Here is a 16,046-nt window from a genome sequence, read left to right on the forward strand (position 1 = left end):
AGGGAGATACTAATTTACTTGTCATCAGTGGAGGCCAGATGACTTTCAGCATTTCGTTGTGCATTAGAAAGGTGCTTTAGTGTTAAGGGAGATTTCCCAAAAAGAGAAATTTAATAGATAAGCAAATATTTATTTACCATTATATTTTTATTTCCATAGGTCTCATCATGGTTTTAGCTGGAGCTTCTGAATTTGATCCTCAATATAATAAAGATGCTACAAGCAGGCCAACAGATAATATTTTAATACCACAGGTTAGGCTGATCTTATAAATTTCTGGATGAGCAATAAAGTACAAGAGTGAATAATTCATGATATGTTTCTGAATAATTACTTTGTTTACCTTAGCTAATCAGAGAAATTGGCAGCATAAATTTAAAGAAGAATGAGCCTCCACTTACCTGTCCATATAGCCTGAAGGCCAGAGTTCTTTTACTGTCTCATCTTGCTAGAATGAAAATTCCTGAGACCCTGGAAGAAGGTATTTGTGACTCTATTTTAAAGAGTTTTAATGGGACCAAAGCAACAGGTGTAAGTAGTGTTGGTGATTCAGGGTTTAGAAGATGTTTTGTTTTTTTTGTTGTTGTTGTTGTTCAAATAGTTGCTTTATATTTCATTAAAAAATATCTATGTGTATAATTACAAATAATTTGAAAGTCTACATCAGCTGCTTTGGCAAATGTTAAAATTATTATTTCAAAGTCAGAATATTCTGTATGAAAATGTTTAATAACAAAAGAATTTCTTAAATGGCTTTGCTTACCTTTTGAGACAGAGTTTCAGTTATGTCTCTTAAGCTGTCCTTGAACTTGCTCTGTTGCTCAGGCTGGACTCAAGCTGGAAACCCTTCTTCAGCCTCCTGTGGACTGAGATTATAGATGTGCATCACCATGTCTGGTTCCTAGGGATACTTGACTAAAGAACTTGAAAGCTTTTTAGAGGGACAATATCCTCCCCACTTTTCTCAGTAGTAGTTACAGAAAAGTACGTTTGATTTTTTTTTTTACTTAAAGGTTCATAAGTGTTTGAAATCTCTATTCTTTAAAACAAAGGCCGTGGTTGAGATGCAAGTGTTCCCAGAGAGATCATTGATATGAATGTCATCTTTTAGCTGTAACTTGGCATCCTAAAAAATAAATGTTCTTTCTAAATGAAATCAAGACATTTGGTACTTAGTGCTACCACATAGGCCTGATGAGGGTCTTGGGTTCCTTGTAACTGCAATTACAAGTGGTGTGAGCCACTGTGTGGGTATTGGAAGTTGAATTCAAGTCATCTGGAAGAGCAGCTAGTGCTCTTAACTTCTGAGGTGTCCTTCCAGCCCTTCAAGTGGGTGATAGTGATGATGATGATGATCCAATAGCATTTATTTTTCTGTATTGCTGGTATTTGAACCCAGGACCTGACATGTGCTGTGCATATACTCTGTCATCTAACTACATTCCTAGCCGGTTAGAATTTTTTAATTTATTTTTATTGTGATGTATATGGGCATTTTACCTGCAGTAGTGTCGTGTATCACATGTGTTCAGTGCTGAGAAGGCCAGAATAGGGTATTTGACCCCCTGGGCCTATGGTTACAGACTGCTGTTAGTCAGTCACCATGTGAGTGCTAGGATTTGAACCTAGGTCCTCTGGAAGAGCCATTTTGCCAACCCATTGTTTTTGCTTGTTTGTTTCTGGAGATTGGACTGAGGTGGTCAGGCTTGCACCACAAGCACTTTTACAAGCTTAGTCACCCCCCTTAATTAATTTCCTCTTTTTCTGTGTTTAGTTGAATTTATTCTCGTTCATTGCCTTTGTATTGACCTACATTTATAGGAACTTAACAGCACAAGCAGAACGTTCTCAAAGACAGAAAGATTAGAACTGAATTTATGATTAGGACTGTTTTTAAAGAAAATAAGGAATGGTTATAATAATTATACAATTAATTAACATAATTACACAATTATGTTAAATTTTTCATTTTGCTACATCTTGTATTAATAATGGCATCTCAAATCAATGATTTTGAGGAGGAACATTCTTTCAAACATTAAAATTCTGAAACTATCTGAAATATTTAAGGGCCAGGACATTTATGTTAGCCTTGGCCTTCAAATGGGAAAAGTGTTTTCAGTGTAAGGTCACAATGGCTTATTTCAGGATTCTTTCCCCCCCCCCCTTCCCCCAGATCAACAGTTCATGCTGAAAAAATGTCCTGCTCTGCTTCAAGAAATGGTTAATGTAATCTGCCAGCTAATAATCATGGCCAGGAGCCGTGAAGGTGAGGAGAAAATGTAATTAATTTGGACTTTTTCCTGTAACCATTTGCTTGGTATACTTACAGTTTAAAGCTTTGTGAGTATTTAAGTATAAGGGTCAGTCAGGTTTCTCAGATTTGCTCATAATTTTCTCATTCTTTTCATTGTTTTATTTTTAGTGACTAAAATTTTTTCTTTCCTCTGAGTACTTTTGAGTTATTTTGTATTTTAACAGTGAGTTTGAAATAATTCCTTAATTGGCATAATGTGTAGTGTGTGTGTGTGAGAGAGAGAAGAGAAGAAAAGGAATTTTGGGCTTGTTAGTGGAAAAGGAGACTGCCTATAGTTGTGGGTGATTTTAGTTCTTTACAATGTTACAGTACATGTTACAGTACATTTGGAATATTGATAATATCTCCTTACTTATTTACGTTGTTGGAGTTTGTAAATAAAAAGGATTTCAGCAAGGCATGGATTATACCTGTAATCTCAGCACTTGTTAGGCTGAGGCATGGGTCTAGTTTGACATTGCTGCCTTCAAAAAGTAAAAATAAAAATAGATTTAAAAAACACAAAATAGTATTCTTTTATTTTTGAGATAGGGTCTTGCTTTGTAGCCAGACCTGCCTTAGCTTCTTACTCGACAAGGTTTCTGCTATGCTCCAGTGTGTCCAGTTTGGACGCTTGGGGATTTGTGTTTGTGGCAGCATCTGACTGCACTGCCGAGGCTGGTCCTGGAAGCATTGTCCCCTTGCCACAGCCTTGTGAGTGTTAGGATTGCCACTTGAGTGCTGGGGTTACAGGTGTTTTCCATCACGTCATGGTACTTGCTACTGATAGTGCCTGATATTTTACCATTATTGGAGTTGATACAGAGACTTTGTTAAATTAGTGGCTGTTGCTGAGTAATAAACATTTGACCAAGTTTAACATTTTTAACATATTTTTCAGTAGTTTCTAAATGAAAAATCAATATCCTGATCTTGAATTTTTACTGTGATTTTATTCCTTGTAATGAAAGTGTAAAAAGTACAGCCTTTTTGTTTCTTTTTTTCCTATTCTTTCTAAGAAAGGGAGTTTCGTGCTCCAACTTTGGCATCCTTAGAAAACTGTATGAAGCTTTCCCAGATGGCTGTCCAAGGCCTCCAGCAGTTTAAGTCTCCCCTTCTGCAGCTCCCTCACATAGAGGAGGACAATCTTAGGAGAGTTTCGAACCATAAAAAGGTTTGTTGACTGTTTTCTGGTCAGAGTGTAGCAACTTGTTGTATCATAAGGCAATGTGAATAAAGTTTTCCAGACTGATTACTGTGGATTTCTTAGACTTAACAATATCATTTTTATTAGTATTTCTTAATTAGGTAGTTTTATAATATTTTACTATTATAAAATTACTGTTTTATATTGAGTGAATTTTAGCGATTAATATTTTATTTTTACATTGCAAAAATGTATGTACCAAGTAAGAATGTATCATCCACTTTTTATTTTGTTTTTGACTTAAAGGTTGGGCAATTGTTGTAGTTGAATATGAACAAAAATAAATGAAGCATTCACAAAAATAATGTTGGTGGACTGGTGATGAAGCTCAGGGGTTAGCGTGCTTGCTTGGTATGCACAAGACCCTGGGTTCTGAGGGGGGCGGAGTAGGGAGTTGTGGAGGGTGGGGGGATACTTTGATTAAGTCAAGATCATTTCTTTTTTAGAAAATATTGTAAAGACTTGAGTATGTTGAAATGAAAAGTTTGGAAACTGAAATTATAATCCTGGTAAATTTTAAACATGACTTTTTGGGTGTGGTAGTATGAGCCTTACTCAGCACTCTGGGAGGCTGAGGCAGGAAGGCTGTGGTAAATTTGAAGCCTAGGGTAAGTAGTGAACATGAGGCTAGCCTGGGCCACACAGTGAGACCTGGTTTCAAGAAAACAAAAAGAAAAAAGTTACTTTGTATATAGTAGAAGATAGGCTTTGGATTTGGTGGTATTGAAGGTAATAACTGTATAAGAAATCTGTATCCAAGCCCTCTGTCTTTTAATCATATTGCCATTATAAATTTTATCAATGTTAAGTAATAATTTGAAACAACAGAATCCTGAAGTTGAAATTCTATCTGCTTCATGATTTAATCTCTGCAAAAATAAAATTAAATATCTAGTGCTCAGATTAAATTTCAATTAATTTAAATTAATTTAACTTACTGTATAGTGGAGCCTTTAGAGGCCACCTGTACTTGGTAGGTTCTTATTCCTAAATCTGAAAATAGATAAATTTAGGACAGTAGTTGTTGCTTGAGTCAGTATTCTATATGAACTTTTTTTTGTGCCGGCGTTGATGGCGCACACTTTTAATCCCAGCACTTGGGAGGCAGAGGCAGGTGAATCTCTGTGAGATTAAGGCCAGCCTGGTCTATATAGATCGAGTGCCAGGATAAGCTCCAAAATTACACAGAGAAACCCTGTCTCAAAAAACCAAAAAAAAAAAAAAAAAAAAAAAAAAAAAACTTTTTTAAAAAAAATTTTGTACTCTGTTTTTTTTTCTGATTTAAAAAAAAAAAAGCCTGTAATGAATTTATACCCAAACAACCTTAGTTTTAGTTGTTTTGCTCTGAAATGTCCATAATGTTAACTTTTTTCTGAAGTTGCTAGATTTTGTTTTGGTCAGCATGCCATTAGTTTTCATTTTATGAAAAATTTTATTGGTTGCTTTTTTTTTTAGTACAAAATTAAAACTATCCAGGATTTGGTCAGTTTAAAAGAATCAGATCGTCATAGTCTGTTGCACTTCCTTGAAGATGATAAATATGAAGAGGTCATGGCGGTCCTTGGGAGTTTTCCATATGTGACCATGGACATTAAGTCACAGGGTAAGTGGGAGCTTCCCTTGTTGCACATTCGGTGATTTGGTCTCATTTATTTGACTCAAATTCATTCTTTCCTTCCTCCCTCCATCTCACTACATTGTCCTGTCTAGCGGGCCTTTACTATGTAGTCCAGGCTTCTTCAAACTTGGAGGAATCTTGCCTCTGCTTTACAGGTGTTGATTTTACAGTCATTGTTAGTTGTTCTTCTTACTCTTCACTTTTTGCTCTTTGAGGGGCCTGCCATCCAGCTCCCAAATGAATACACCCACAGAGACTTTCTCTTACCTTAACTTGCGTTTTGGTTTTTTTTTTTTTTTTTTTTTTTTTTTTGCCGGTTTTTCTTTTTCCTCCATTTTTTAAAATTTGAATTAGAAATAAGATTGTTTTACATGCCAATTTCAGTTCTCTCTCCCTCCCCTCCTCCTCTCTGCCCCCTCTGCCCCCCGCCCCCACTAACGCCCTACCTATCCCATACCCTTTCTGCTCCCCAGGGAGGGTGAGGCCTTCCATAGGGGGGTCTTCAGAGTCTGTCATATTCTTTGTGATAGGGCCTGGGCCCACCCCCGTGTGTCTAGGCTCAAGGAGTATCCCTCTATGTGGAATGGGCTCCTAAAGTTATTCCTATGCTAGGGATAAGTACTGATCTACTACAAGGGCCCCATAGATTGCCCAGGCCTCCTCACTGACACCCACGTTCATGGGGTCTGGATCAGTCCAGTGCTAGTTTCCCAGCTATCAGTCTGGGGACCAAGAACTCTCCCTTGTCAGGTCAGCTGCTTCTGTGGGTTTCACCAGTCTGGTCTGGACCCATTTGCTCATCACTTCTCCTCTGCAACTAGATTCCAGTTCAGTTCAATGTTTAGCTGTGGGTGTCTGCTTCTACTTCCACCAGCTTCTGGATGAAGGCTATAGGATGGCATATAAGTAGTCTTCAATCTCATTATCAGGGGAGGGCATTTAAGGTAGCCTCTCCTCTCTTGGTTAGATTGTTAGTTGGTGTCATCCTTGTAGATCTCCGGACATTACCCTAGTGCCTGATTTCTCTTTAAACCTATAATGTCTCCCTCTATTATGGTATCTCTTATCTTGCTCTCCTCTATTCTTTCCCCAACTCAACCTTTCTGTTCCCTTTGCCAGTTTTTCTTAATTTAAATTATCCATCTATCTTTTGCCTCTGGGCTTTTATCTTTATCCTGTATACCTTTCTTTACCTTTTACTCTGTGGCTTGCTGTGTAGCTGGGTGACTGGCCCCTGGAGTCCTCTTCCTTCCTCCTTGATCTTCTCTTCCGAGATTTCTCCTAGTTATTCTCTCTGCCTGCCAGCCCTGCCTATCCTTTATTCTGCCTCTCTGTTGGCCCTTCAGCTCTTTATTAGACCAATCAGGTGTTTTAGGCAGAGTAACACAGCTTCACAGAGTTAAACAAATGCAACATAAAAGAATGCAACAGATCTTTGCATCATTAAACAAATGTTCCACAGCATAAATAAATACACAACATCTTAAGATAATATTCTACAACACAGCCATGGACCACTGTGTCTGCTTTTAAAACAATTTAATAATGTCATTTGTAGTTGAACTTTGCAGAACTGTAATTTTCTGGTTAAAATCCAGCTTTTATGTTTGTTACAGTTATGGTAAGTACAAGGATACTGTTTTATAATTGAACATTCTGGATTTTCTTTTTGTGTATCAATCACCTATAATTAGAAATTAGTTCTCAATGAGGATATGAAAGATTTAACCTTAGTTGAATTCTTCACACATGGAGCTGGGCAGGCAGTCATGCTTAGAGTATAGAATGCACCCTCTTCCTATGGTTCTTGCTTTATTGTTCATGTCATGGGCTGCCATTCTTCTCTTAATCCTGGCTATGCTATGTGGTCTTTTCTTAAATTGATTTAAAATACTAGTTGTAACCTAGTATTGGGGCTGAAATCCTGCATCAGGATCCATTTGCAGCTCTCCCACTTTAACATCATGAGCTTCTCCTTCAGTGCTTTTTCCTTAGAGATCTGGTACACTCTTGGAATTGCTTAACTTTCCGAAGAATGGGAAACGTGTTTAAGTATGATGACAGGAGGAGGTATTTTGAATATATTGTTAAAAGAAATAGTTATTTAGTGATGAAATTAACATTTATCTATAGTAAGCTTGGAAAATTACCAAAAAAAAAAAAAAGAAAAAAAGAAATAAAGCCAGGTGGTGGGGGCCTTTATTCCCAGCACTTGGGTGACAGAGTCAGTCCAATCTCTTAGTTCGAGGCCAGCCTGGTCTACAGATTGAGTTCTAGGACAACTGGGACTGTCACACAGAGAAACCCTGTCTCCAAGAAAGAAAGAAAATCACCCTGCCTGTGTTTCATGTGTTTTTCCATCTCTGTCTTTATATCTATTTTAAGTGAAAACACTTTCTACCTACATAATTGCCTGTCACCATTTTAGTAGCGTAGTGTTTTGAACCAGAGTTACAGATTGTTTGTTATTATGTCTGTGATGTAGTTCTGAATTGTAACACTCACCAGTTCATTGTTGAGAGAACACTTTTTCTAGGTACCAAGAATGCAGGAACATGTTAGGAATGGTTTCTGTGTTTTAAGGAGTTCATCATCTAGTTGAGGTATAGTATTAAAAACGACATAATAGATGCTTAGTGTTATGTGATGACAGAAATTTTGCCTTATATTCATGTAAGAAACATTGAATGCTGTGTACTTTTACTGGCATCTGGAGATTTGTGGTGAAGGCACTTTGCCTTACTGAATTGGAATTCTGATGTAAATGAGAAGTAAATGATTTCCTAAAATTGGGATGCTAGGGACAGGGAAGCAAACAGTGTCCTCTGGTTTCAGTTTGCCTAGCCTATAGGACATTTGCATATAGACAACTTTTTCTGGGATTTGGGAGTTTCCTTTTAGATTGTTGAGTTTTTAGACATTAAGATCACTAATCTAAATGCTGCATTTAGGGGCTGGAGAGATGCCTCAGAGGTTAAAAGCACCTGCTGTGCTAGGTAGTGGTGGTGCATACCTTTAACACCAGCACTCTGGAGATAGAGGTAGGCAGATCTCTCTGAGTTTGAGGCCAGGCTGGTCTACAGAGCAATTTCCAGGATGATAGCCAGAACTACACAGAGAAACCCTGTCTCAAAACAACAAAAACAAAACCAGAAACCCAAAAACCACTTGCTGCTTTTGCAGAGGACCAGATTCGATTCACAGCTCCTATCCTACCTGGTAGTGTTAGACCCCCGAAAACTCAAGTATCCGGGGTCCCAGGCCACGTCACCCCAATCACCAGGCGGATTCGAGAGCTTGCTGCAAACTGCACGAGGCTTTATTGTAATTTAACGAGTTAACCCCATGTTAGCTCGGGTCTTTCACCCCTCCTTAGGCAACCTGGTGGCTCCCCGCTCCCAGGAGGTCACCATATTGATGCGGACACCCGATCGGCATAGCGCACTACAGCCCAGAACTCCTGGACTCAAGCGATCCTTCTGTCTCAGCCTCCCGAGTAGCTGGGACTACAGGCGTGCGCCACCGCTCATGTCCACTTATAACTCCTTGGTCACCAGCCTCACATGTTGTACACATGCATACCTGCAGTTACTCACACATACATGTAAAATAAAAATGTCTTTACAAACTACATTTAGGGTTTAGTTTTTTAATCGAATCTGATTTGGGACTTAAGAGATAATCTTTGTTATAATCAATCATTGTAAAACATACATGCTTAGACAAAAATGTTTGAAGAGGTTTATTTTCAAGAAAGTAAGTGTAGTTGGGTTTTTTCTTTTGTGTTTGTTTTTTTATTTTTGTTTTTGTTTGTTTGTTTTACTCTTTGCTCTTTGGGGACCCACCACCCAGCTCCCAAGTAAATACACAGAGACTTAATTCTTATTTATAAATGCCCGGCCTTAGCTTGGCTTGTTTTTAGCCAGCTTTGCTTTTGCCTCTGGGCTTTGTCGAGACCCGGCTTGTCTCAGCTTTAACCCACGACAGCCATGAGGTTCTACCTGAGTGGGGATGTGTGAACCTGGAAGCTTCTTGGAACGCAACGACGATAAAGACCAAACACAGGCATCTTGTCATCTTTAGAGAGCTCTCAGTTCCATGTTTTGGAACTAGAGCTATTTTTTTATTAGCCATCTTTCTAGTACCACGAGGTAACCATTTCTCCTTTGTTCTCTCTCTCCCATACCACCAGCCCCTCCGCCCTGGTGAGGGCCTATTCGCACATACAGATGCAAATAAGAGGCATATTACCCTCAGGCCAGGTAAACAGTTACAGCCTGGTGTTAATTAACAATACAATGGCGACTCGAGCCAACGCTGTTTATGTGGCCAGGGCCTGGAACCCAGAATATTCCATAACAGGGATATTCAGTCCCCCACAGGGCTTTTACCTTTCTTTATTCTATATCTCCTTCTTTCCTTCTTACTCTGTATCTAGTTGGGTGACTGGCCCCTGGCACCCTTCTCTCCTCCTCTTCCTCCTCCTCCTCCTCTTTCTTCTCCTCCCCCCACCCCCTTTGCCTGGCAGCCCTGCCTATCTCTCTCCTGCCTAGCTTCTGGCTATTCAGCTTTTTATTAGACCAATAAGGTGTTTTAGACAGGCACAGTCACTCAGTTTTACAGAATAAAAGAATGCAAAACATCTTTGCATCACTAAACAAATATTCCACAGGATAAAAGAATGTAATGCATCTTAAGCTAATATTCCACAACAAGAGTTCATTAACATAGTTGTTTTCCCTTTATCACTAGAGGCCACGTAGCATCTCATGGCAGCCCCTGCCCCACTTTAAAACACTAAATATGTGTACACACTGATGCAGTAGATGTCACAGGTACTGCAGAATGAGAAATGAGCTCATGATAGCAGGGGCTTTTAATTTCAAGGTGAAGAAAGGACAGTCTACCCTTTCTTGAGCCATACTGTTGTACCTCATAACTAGTAATAGAGTTAGCAGTTATAAGTTGTTAGAGACTTCTGTTTTCCATATGTTGGTGTATATATAATAAAGGCCAGTACAGTATTTCTGAACTAAATCTGTAAGCTAGGCACAAACTTAGAAAATAGTGAAAACAAAAATTCTCATTGAAGAAATTACTTACAGATAAAATTTGTAGAAAAATGAATTAATATCATTGGAGTAGAAGGTATGAACAGTAATTATCTTTTTTATTGCTTTGACAAAATACCTTGCAAGTGGTTTAAGGGTTTGAGAGGTACAGTCCATCTTGCTGGAAGTCTTGGTGGCAGGAACACAAGGCAGCAGGACACATTGCATCTGCAGTCAGGGAGCAGAGAAATGAATGCTACTGCCCAGCTATCTTTCTCCTTAGTCAGTGCAGACCATTACCCTGGCCCAGAGAGGAGTGAGCTATCCACACTGAGCACCAACCTTCCCACCTTAGTTAACTCTTCCCCTGTCAAGTTACCACTACAGTGTTCTTGAGAAGTTTTAGTTTTTATTATATTGTAGTGTATGGGGCTCTATGGCAAAATTAAATGACTGCACGTGCAACTCTGTTTAGTAATATCTATTACAAAAGAAATACTCTTTTTTCTGTTCTTGTTTTTTATTTGGTGGTTGGTTTTGAGATCGGATCTTATTTTGTAGTTCATGATAGCCCTAAACCCTCAGCAATCGTTCTGCCTCTTTCTCTTTTATGCTGGGTTTACAGGATTGATCACCATACCTGGCCTACCAAAGAAAATTCCCACAACTTTCTGTTTTGAAATAATTTCAAATTTAGAGGTACATTATAAAAATAAGTGTTTCCACAATAGTCTTACTGCATACTATATATTTTGTACATAATAAATATGTATAGCCACGAACAATTGGTATTTATTAATTTAATACCTATTATAAAGCTTTAGTGTTATTGGCAGCAGTATTTTTGTGTGTAGAGGAAGGTGTATGTGTGTGTGTTGCATGCATATAATATGGATGTGTAAGCATGCAGAGACTACAGCGGGGTGTTCAGTGGCTTTCTCTATTGCTCTTTTCCCTGTTGCATTGAAGTAGGCTCTCTCACTGAGCTAGACTGGGCAGCCAGCTAGCTCTCATATTCCACTGGTCTCCACCCTGCAATGCTGGTATTACCCCTACTTTACATGCCTGGCTTTTCCTATGGGTGCTGACAGTTCAAGTTCAGAGCAAGCACTTTACCGACTTTTCTGCTTTCTTAGTTACTTTTCTATTGCTGTGAAGAGACCAGGACCAGGACAACTTAGAAAAGAAAGCATTTAATTGGGACTTAGTTACAGATGGTGAGTCCGTGGCCATCATGGCAAGGAGCCTGACAGCAGGCAGGCAGGCAGGCGGGCATGGCAGTAGAGCAGTAGTTGAAAGATTACATCCTGATCTGTGAGTTGGAGGTACAGAGAGAGCATGCAAGACTGGACCTCATGTGGGCTTTTGAAACCTCAAAGCACACTTCCAGTGACACACCTCTTCCAACAATGCCACACCTCCTATTCCTTCTTAAAACAGTTCTACCAACTGGGGACCAAACATTCAAATATGAACCTGTGGGGACCATCTTCTTTCAAACCACAGCACATGCTGAGCAGTAAGTAGTCTCTCTTAAAAATATGGAACTCTACATGAGTTTGCATGTCATCCTTGCACACAGGCAACACTAATCTTCTGTCTGTTGTTCCAGTTTAATATGTCTTTCCAAAGCTAACACTTAAAAAAAAGCTTTTTACTGCAAAGAAAATATGTTGAAGTTACTGCTTTGAACATTGTCTTTTTAGATGTTTAAGGTCATTTGGGACATTAGTTTTCATTATTTTAGTCTCACAGTCAGACATTGGTCAGAGAAGTAAAATTAGTGTCTGCAGAGTTGGTTTTGAAATTTGGCAGGGCCGCTACAGGTGTGAATGAACCTTGGTTTCTTAAAGTGGAAAATACATCATAAAAGTATTTTAAGGCTTAAATGAAGCAGTTGTTGAAGGCATGTAGAGGGTTTTACAGGATAATCAATAAGTAACTTTTAATAAGCTTAAAACATAATACTTTCCAAATACTACAGTACCAAATTGTTTTGGGCACGTTACATATTGCTGTTTGCATTGACTTGAGACTTGTTTTTTTATATTTTGCTCTGTTCCTCCTGTCTTACAGTATTGGATGATGAGGACAGCAACAACATCACAGTAGGATCCCTAGTTACGGTCTTGGTTAAATTGACGAGGCAGACAATGGCTGTAAGTAGCTTATTTGTATTATTTAGTTACATATATTTATTATTTTGGAGGTTTATTTGTCTATTTGTTGGTTTGTGTGAATGCACTTGTGTTTGCATATTTGAGTGCATATTCATGTGTGTAGAGGCTTTAAGTCAAAATCTGATGGTGCGGTGCTGTTTTTTTGAGATGGTGTCTCCCATTAGCCTTGTGTTTGCCAATTTAGTGAGGCTTCCTGGCCAGCTAGTTCCAGAAATCCACTTGTCTCTATCTCCATAGTACTGGAATTATAAGCACATGCTGTCCAGGATGCCTACCTTTATTTTTTATTTTTTTTTTAAATTCAGTCATTTTGTATATACGAATGTTTTGCCTGTCGGTATACATATCCACCATGTGAGTGAGAAGAGGGCATTGGATGCCCTGGAACTGTACTTATGGATGGTTGCGAGCTACAGTATGGGTGCTTGTTATTGAACCCAGGTTCTTTCGAGAGCAACAAGTACTCTAAACTACTGAGATACCTTCCTAGGCCCCCACCCCTACCTTTTAAACATGGGTTCCAGGGGATCACACTCAGGTCCTTATGCTTGTGTGGCTAGTACTTCCCTGACTGGACCACCCTCCTGGCTCAATTTTTGCTTTGTTTTATGTTTGAGACAGGGTCTTGTTATGTAGTCTACACTGTCTGTTGCTTTTGGCTCAGCTTCCTGATATTAAGTGGTAAGGAAGTATTTGTGTAATTTTTGACTCAAGATAAAAAAAAAAGGTGCCTCTTAGGCACTCTAGACCAGTGCCATAATTGGTTTAAGACGTAGAACTACAAAATATGCTTTTTGGGGGGGGGGGGTGTTAGAGACGGGGTTTCTCTGTAGCTTTGGAGCCTATCCTGGCACTCACTCTGTAGACCAGGCTGGCCTTGAACTCACAGATATCCGCCTGCCTCTGCCTCTGCCTCTGCCTCTGCCTCCTGAGTGCTGGGAATCAAAGGCATGTGCCACCAACGCCTGGCTGCTTTTTCAATTATTTTGGACGAAGTATTTAAAGCAGCAGACATTTAAGTAAGCTGAGGCAGGGGGATTGTGAATACAAGGCAACTGGATTACATGATGAGACCCTGTCAAAACCATGAAACCAAATACAGTGATGATGCCAGCTTATTGACCTCCTAGGCCAGCCTGTCTCTCGTAGAGCTGGCTGGTTTTCATTTATTGGATGTAGTAATTCCAAGACATTTCTTAAGCACAACCTGTACCACTTGTCAGTTTCCAGTATGCATCTTACTAGGTTCTAATTGAACTTTAAATTGTAAATTCATAGTCTTTGTGTTGGTTCTGATTAAATTGTATGGTTAGTAGATATGTTTTTAAGATATATGTATGGATTTTCTTGGTAATCCACTGATAATAATAAACTTACAGTGGTCCCTTGAAGGTGAAAATTAGAATAATATGATGTATTCAAATTCTCATTAAAATATTCTTGCTTGATTGCTATTAGAATAAAATGAACTTTTAAATTAAATATTTTTGACTTTATAATGAATTTGCCTATATTAAGTCATTGAATTTGTTAATTTAGTAGACTGTACTTTTCAAAGTCTATTTTTGACAGTATTAGGTACTTCAGACTGTTGCTCCCTGCATATGTACAGACCTACAACTGCCAAGCCTATTCACCCTCTCAATTACAACTAATTAACAAAACCTTTATGGATAGACATTTTGAAAGAGTCTGTGTTTTATCTGAAAGACAAACATGGACTGATACTGTTTGTTCTTATTGCCTCTAGGAAGTATTTGAAAAGGAACAGTCCATCTGCGCTGCTGAGGAACAGCCTGTGGAAGATGGGGTAACAACTCGAGTTTTCTTACCTTCTTAATGAAGAGATGTTCTATGTACTTCTTTGGTTGACTTATATTACTGCGGGGCATATAGTACAGTTTATGAAAACACACATTTTCATCAGTTCCTTCTAAAAATGACTGTTAAGACTTAATAGTTGCATATGGTTTGCAGCAGAGTGATGCCAACAAGAACAAGACAAAAGGAGGATGGCAACAGAAGAGCAAAGGTCCCAAGAAAATGCCCAAGTCCAAGAAAAAGAAGCCTTTAAAAAAAAAGCCCACTGCTGTGCCCTTACCTCAGGCAAAACAACAGAAGCAGAAGCAGGCAAACGGAGTTGTTGGGAGTGTAAGTCTGTTGTCATTGTTTCTGTTATTACTGAGGTGTAAACTGTATATATTAAACTGTTCAGATATGTATACAGCTTCTAAAGTTCACGTGTGAATGTGTACATTAAACCCAAGTCAAGATTTGCCCTCCCTTCCTTACTCCTCCCTTCCAAATGCTGGAAATTGAACCCAGGACTTCATGCACACTAGGAAAGTACACTACCACTGAGCTATGTGCCCAGCTCAAATCAAGATTTAAAAGCTCTGTGCTTAAGAGAGGGTTCAGCAGTTAAGAGTGTCTACCTGAATTCCATTCCTAGCACCTGTGTCAGGTGGCTCACAACTCCCTATAAGTTCATTTCCAGGGGATCAGTCACCATTCATCTCTGCAGGCAGCTATACTTAATCACATACCACATATAGATACAGGCTTATACATAAAAATAAATACATATTTTAAGCCTTACTAGCAGTCAGGAGAGCTCCTGTATGTCCTTCATAGTCAATGATTTTTTCCATTGAGTACTTCATCTCTACTCACGATTGTGACTGTAGTCACTATAATTTTACTTATTAATAAACTAAGATTTATTTTATGTGCTTGAAGGTCTGTATAAATGTCTTTGCATCATGTATGTGCAGTTCCCTGGAGAGCTAGATGCAGCCGGAACTGGAATTGCAGATGTTGTTAGCTGCAGCATGGGTTCTTTAGAAAACCAGCCGGCTCTCTTAACTACTCTGCCTTCTCTCTAGCCCTGACATTCTTTCCCCCCACTCTCCTATCCTGTCCACCTCCCTCCCTTCTTTCAGTTTTTGAGACAGGATCTCACTATGTAGCCCTGGCTGGCCTGGAACTTACTATGTAAACCAGAATGGCCTCAAATGTACAGAGATATACCTGCCTCTGCTTCCTGGGTGCTGGGATTAAAGATGTGTGTTATAATGCTGCCGACTATTTTTTTCCTTCTTTTTTAATGACAGGCACAGTGAGGTAGGGGCGGGTGGACGGATCTCTTTTCATTTGGAGACTACCCTGGTTTACAGAGCAAGTTCTAGGACAGCCAGGGCTACACAGAGGAAAACCTTCAGAAAACAAAAAAGAATTATCTATTAGTCTGTGTGAATGTATGGCATTTGTGTCGAGTGCCTGGAGGCTAGAAAAGGGCACCATATCTCCTTGAGCTGCCATTAACAGGTTGTCATGAGCCTGCTGATATAGAACTGAACTCAGGTCCTCAAGAAGATCAGTACTTGCTCTTAACCCTCACACCATCTCTCCAGCCCCTAGTTGTCATATTATGTGTAAGGACCTTTTGCATATGTGTATGTATGTGCCGTACATGTGTGCCTGGTGCTTGTGAAACCAGAAGGTGTTGGATTCCCTGGAACTGGAGTTACAGACATTTGTGAGCCACTTTGTGGGTGTTTTAAATTATTGATTGATTGATTGATTGATTGATTGATTGATTGATTGATTGTGCCTGCATGTTTGTGACATGGATAGAGATCAGAGGACAACTTATAGGTTCTTTCTATCATGTGGGTCCCAGGGATTAAACTCA

At 39.1% G+C, this 16,046-nt stretch overlaps 1 protein-coding gene and 1 non-coding gene across 3 annotated transcripts in view; one reads left to right on the plus strand and one right to left on the minus strand.

The window, feature by feature from the left end:
* Sec63 (SEC63 homolog, protein translocation regulator) overlaps positions 1-16,046 on the plus strand; it is a 72,414-nt gene that overhangs the window by 40,291 nt on the left and 16,077 nt on the right. The window contains exons 9-16 of one of the 2 annotated variants that reach the window (XM_027402239.2): positions 160-254; positions 349-481; positions 2,177-2,269; positions 3,316-3,470; positions 4,959-5,106; positions 12,249-12,331; positions 14,103-14,162; positions 14,333-14,503. In XM_027402239.2, coding sequence (XP_027258040.1) covers positions 160-254; positions 349-481; positions 2,177-2,269; positions 3,316-3,470; positions 4,959-5,106; positions 12,249-12,331; positions 14,103-14,162; positions 14,333-14,503 — 938 coding nt within the window. Of the gene's footprint in view, positions 1-159; positions 255-348; positions 482-2,176; positions 2,270-3,315; positions 3,471-4,958; positions 5,107-12,248; positions 12,332-14,102; positions 14,163-14,329; positions 14,504-16,046 lie in introns of both variants that reach the window. The other variant, XM_027402238.2, reaches the window with a different exon arrangement.
* On the minus strand, positions 11,708-11,811 carry LOC113831931. Its single transcript, XR_003482735.1, has one exon. It is a non-coding gene; the product is annotated as a U6 spliceosomal RNA (small nuclear RNA).

This window comes from Cricetulus griseus, chromosome 2, assembly GCF_003668045.3.
Source record: "Cricetulus griseus strain 17A/GY chromosome 2, alternate assembly CriGri-PICRH-1.0, whole genome shotgun sequence".
Taxonomy (NCBI): domain Eukaryota; kingdom Metazoa; phylum Chordata; class Mammalia; order Rodentia; family Cricetidae; genus Cricetulus; species Cricetulus griseus.